The following is a 4,811-nucleotide window of genomic DNA, read 5'->3' as shown; positions in this document are numbered from 1 at the left end:
TAGGTATCAAAGCATCACATTAGAGGGGTTTCAACAGTCTGAGTGGCTACTGTGGGGTTATCAATATCTTTACATGTCTGTGATTGATGCCCTGGTGGCCAACCGGCATCTATATGGCATGTGGATTTCTCATCTTTTTGGCACCAGACTGCGGACTGTTTCAAGCCCTCAGCTGTAAATTGGTCTGTGACTAGCACTTCACAGTATCCTGTTCCACATGTAGCAACACCATAGTGATGCTGTTTATCCATGACCAGTAAATCTTTATGCATGCTCAATAATCCAGGTAAGATGATCAAAGAAAATTGAATCAGTTCATCTGGACACAGCGTTTCCTGAGAGAAATGTTTCATCACTCATCTAAATGACCTCTACATATTGACAAAATGATCATAAAGGCACCATATCTTGTTTGTGCAGTTGCACCATATAATGATTCAATTTAATCCTCTGACACATGTTGCAATATGAAATGAATATAAATGACTAAGATAAATAGTCGGTTTACTTTTTTTGCAGTGACCTGTGAGGCCTCTCACCAGTATGGATCATGACATGTTGTTTGAGATGCCATTTCGGGCTGAACCCATTTCCAGAATCACAGCTCCTGAATGGCTCTCCCCTGTATGAGTCCTTATGTGCTTTTGTAAATTTGACTTCCGGGTAAACATTTTCCCACATGTGTTGCATCCGAATGGCTTCTCCCCTGTATGAGTCCTTACATGCCTTTGTAAAAATGACTTCCGGATAAACAATTTCCCACATGTGGCGCATGTGAATGGCTTCTCCCCTGTATGAGTCCTTATGTGTGATTGCAAATGTGACTTCTGGTTAAACATTTTGCCACATGTGGTGCATGTGAATGGCTTCTCCCCTGTATGAGTCCTCATGTGTGCTTGTAAATTTGCCTTGTGGGAAAACATTTTCCAACACGTGCTGCATCCGAATGGCTTCTCCCCTGTATGAATCCTTATGTGTGTTTGTAAATCTGACTTGCGGGGAAACATTTTCCCACAAGCGGCGCATCTGAATGGCTTCTCGCCTGTATGAGTCCTTACATGCTTTTGTAAATCTGACTTATAGGCAAACTTTTTCTCACATGTGGCACATCTGAATGGCTTCTCCCCTGTATGAGTCCTTACATGCCTTTGTAAATCTGACTTCTGGGTAAACATGTTCCCACATGTGGCGCATGTGAATGGCTTCTCCCCTGTATGAATCCTTACATGCCTTTGTAAATATGACTTCTGGGTAAACATTTTCCCACAAGTGGCACATCTGAATTGCTTCTCCCCTGTATGAGTCCTCATGTGTGTTTGTAAATTTGACTTGTGGGTAAACATTTTCCCACATGTGGCACATGTGAATGGTTTCTCCCCTGTATGAGTCCTTACATGTCTTTGTAAAAGTGACTTGTAGGTAAACATTTTCCAACACATGCTGCATCCAAATGGCTTCTCCCCTGTATGATTCCTTATGTGTGTTTGTAAATTTGACTTGCAGTGAAACATTTTCCCACATGTGGCGCATCTGAATGGCTTCTCGCCTGTATGAGTCCTTACATGCTTTTGTAAATCTGACTTATGGGCGAACATTTTCCCACATGTGGCGCATGTGAATGGCTTCTCCCCTGTATGAATCATTACATGCCTTTGTAAACTTGACTTCCGGCTAAACATGTTCCCACATGTGACACATCTGAATGGCTTCTCCCCTGTATGAGTCGTTACATGCCCTTGTAAATGTGACTTCCGGGTAAACATTTTCCCACATGTGGCGCATGTGAATGGCTTCTCCCCTGTATGAGTCCTTACATGCCTTTGTAAATGTGACTTGTGGGTAAACATTGTCCCACACATGGTGCATCTGAATGGTTTCTCCCCTGCATGAGTCCTTGTATGCCTCTCCATGTCATACTTCCAGGTAAAATCTCTCCCACAAGTGGTGCATTTGAAAGGCTTTACCCCTGTGTGAAATGTCATGTGAATTTTAAAAATTTCCAAATTATGAAGAACTTTCCCACAAATTTTGCACTTGTTGTAGGGCTTTTTGTAAGATTTCAGTCTCGCTCTCTGAGATGAACCTGCCACCTCACAGTTTTGGTGACTGCAAGTATGGTCAGCTTCACTCTTAGTTACATGACAGCAGTTAGAGAGGCTTTGGTGGTCACTTGTTGGTTCTGATATTAAAAAGTTGTCTTCTTTGGCTTCTAGTTGTTTCAGTTCAAATGAGGTGACAGCTGGGGGCTCTGTGTCTCCCTCTGTCTGGGTTTGGTAGAGTTGCGGGGGCAGAGGCTGATCTTGATCAACATTATTTCCATCACAAAGAGGGATAAATATGGACTCAGAGGTATCAGCTACCTCCTGCAATGGAAGTTGGTCTTCCTGTGGACTGAACCAGAGTTCCTGTTGTTCCTCCTTGGCCAGAGTGGGGGAGCTCTCCTGCTTACAATGCTGCTGATCAGATAACTGTACAAAGTCTGGATAGAGAGAAAAACAAGATCAATGCTGTTATTTACATCTACAGAGGTAGGTTAAATTTGATTCAGGATACCTACTGAAGTTTTGCCGTAGTGGCACATCCTGTTGACATATCTTAGGTAAACCTAGACTGGGTGTAGCTTCCCCAAATTGACAGATTTTTTTACTGCAGCTTATACCCCGGGGAAGCTACACCTAATCTGTATCTGACCACATTGTCTCGGTGGACAACCACATCAAGTTCACCAGGCAGGATGTGCAAAACGACAGGTTAGCCTTTTTAGACTGTGAAATTGCAATTGGTGATGGGGGACATTTGATTATTGATGCTTACCATAAACCAACATATACTGATCAGTACTTAAGCTTTGACTCTCATCATCCACTGGAACACCAGAAGACTGTCATGACTTGTACATAGGGGAAACTAAACAGACGCTGGCCAGGACTCCAGAGTCTACACCCACCTACAAGCCAGCGGCCACTCTTTCAAGGATGAGGACATGCACATCCTTGATAGGGTGGAACGCTAGTTTGAATGAGGAGTCAAAGAGACCATCTATGTGAAGAGAGAACGACCATCTCTGAAAAAAGGGGGGGGGGGTAAGCCTGCAACTGTCGCCATCTTACTATGCTGTGATTGCAAACATTCCTAAATCCTCTCTGAATAGTACACATACCCATTGAAACGATAATTACTAGTCACTCCCATATTTGCATATGAAATGTCGTTGGTTCCGGTTGTTATGGGATACTTGCAGACAGTTTAGACTGAAGAGGTCATTATCAGGGGCAGGACCTGCTCTGGTTTCACAATGCTTTAAAGTATTCATGGCAGTGTGGACATTAGAGTGGCCACGTGACTGCGTTTCAATAAGAGTTTTTCTTTTTTTTAAACAACCGTTTCATTGCTAAAATCATGCACGTCAAATCTGGAGGAACGCCTGGCTGCAACCTACTAATAAAAAAGTAAAACTCACTTAAATGTTCCCTCACGTCAATAAAATATCAAAATGAACATACATATAAGGTGCAGTATTTAGAAAACGACCGGTACTTGAACTTCACTATACTTGTATTGGCATTAGCAGCTCTCAGCTTCATATTAGGACCGTGCAACAGAAATATTCCCTCACATAAATAAACAAGCACGAACCCGTCCAGACCCGCGCGCACCGGATGGAGATAGTGACTGAAGTCTCTGCACAGGTTGAAAGTTTAGCTCAGAGGCGTTATTCTCGTTAGCCTTTTGATAGATATAAACCACACTCACACACATCTGTGCTGATTCCCGTAGCCAATAAACAAGAAATGCAAGAATGTTTTGATTATGGATGAAACACACGCAAACTTGATTTGACCAACCTGTTCTGTGTAAGGTAACACTGGGCTTCAGGATGATGTCCAGCAGTCTCCTCTGTCGATCAATCTCTTTCTCGCGCTCCTCTATCGTCCTCTCGAAAGCTCCTAATATCTCCTCAGCTGCTGCACTTAGTCGCTCGATGACGAACGGTCTGAAAAGATTCATTCTGGACACCGCAAACTACTACTACTAGTAGTACTACTGGTACTACTACTACTAGTACTACTACTGCTACTACCACTACTGCAAATACTGCTGCTACCAGTACTGCTACTACTGCTACTGCTACTACTACTACTACTACTGCTGCTACTGCTACTGCTACTACTACTACTACTACTACTGCTACTGCTACTACTAATGCTACTACTACTACTAGTACTACTACTACTGCTGCTACTACTACTACTACTACTACTACTACTACTACTCACGGCTGCTCACTGGGAAAATAAAACGAGTTGAAATCAAACGGCACTATGTCGCACGTAACTGATTTTTGTTGGAAGTGTGTCGCGCGAGGCTGTTTTTCTGTCTTCTTCTACTTCTACCAGTTTACTGGTGGCTCGCAAACAACTTTAAGGTGCCCACCGCCACCTACTGTACAAGAGAGTGTCACATCATGTCATTTTACCCTATTAAATTCCACCATCAAACATGTGCCGTTTTAAAAAAAAAGGTAAAGAGCAACTGGTTTACTATCTTCTACTTGTAGTTGAAAAGCGGTTGACATCAATCACAAAAACTGCACTACCGCCACCTATTGAGCTGAAGCGCGAACAAAGGATTCATTATCTGTTCATAATCTAATCAGTTTCAGGCAGTCAGTATGTAGAGGATGGGAAAATAGCCTCTGTTAGAAGTTGAATAAAAACTGACACCCCCCTTATTTAAAAAAAATATTTGTAAATCTAAAACATGTAAATCGCCAGCTGCTTTATAAATAGTGTTCTTTCTATACGTCAATT

At 42.5% G+C, this 4,811-nt stretch overlaps 1 protein-coding gene across 1 annotated transcript; it reads right to left on the bottom strand.

Moving 5' to 3' along the window:
- Nucleotides 1–436: 436 nt before the first annotated feature.
- LOC130122567 (gastrula zinc finger protein XlCGF26.1-like) lies at nucleotides 437–4,008 on the bottom strand. Its single transcript, XM_056291499.1, has 3 exons — nucleotides 3,846–4,008; nucleotides 1,567–1,966; nucleotides 437–1,398 (listed from the first exon to the last, which is right to left on the bottom strand). Exons 1-3 carry the CDS (start codon nucleotides 4,006–4,008, stop codon nucleotides 549–551), a joined length of 1,413 nt encoding a protein of 470 aa, XP_056147474.1. The 3' UTR covers nucleotides 437–548.
- Between the last annotated feature and the right edge of the window lie 803 nt (nucleotides 4,009–4,811).

This window comes from Lampris incognitus, chromosome 13, assembly GCF_029633865.1.
Source record: "Lampris incognitus isolate fLamInc1 chromosome 13, fLamInc1.hap2, whole genome shotgun sequence".
In the NCBI taxonomy this organism is placed as follows: domain Eukaryota; kingdom Metazoa; phylum Chordata; class Actinopteri; order Lampriformes; family Lampridae; genus Lampris; species Lampris incognitus.
Note: the sequence above shows the minus strand (reverse complement) of the source record. Positions and strands in the feature narration are given on the sequence as shown.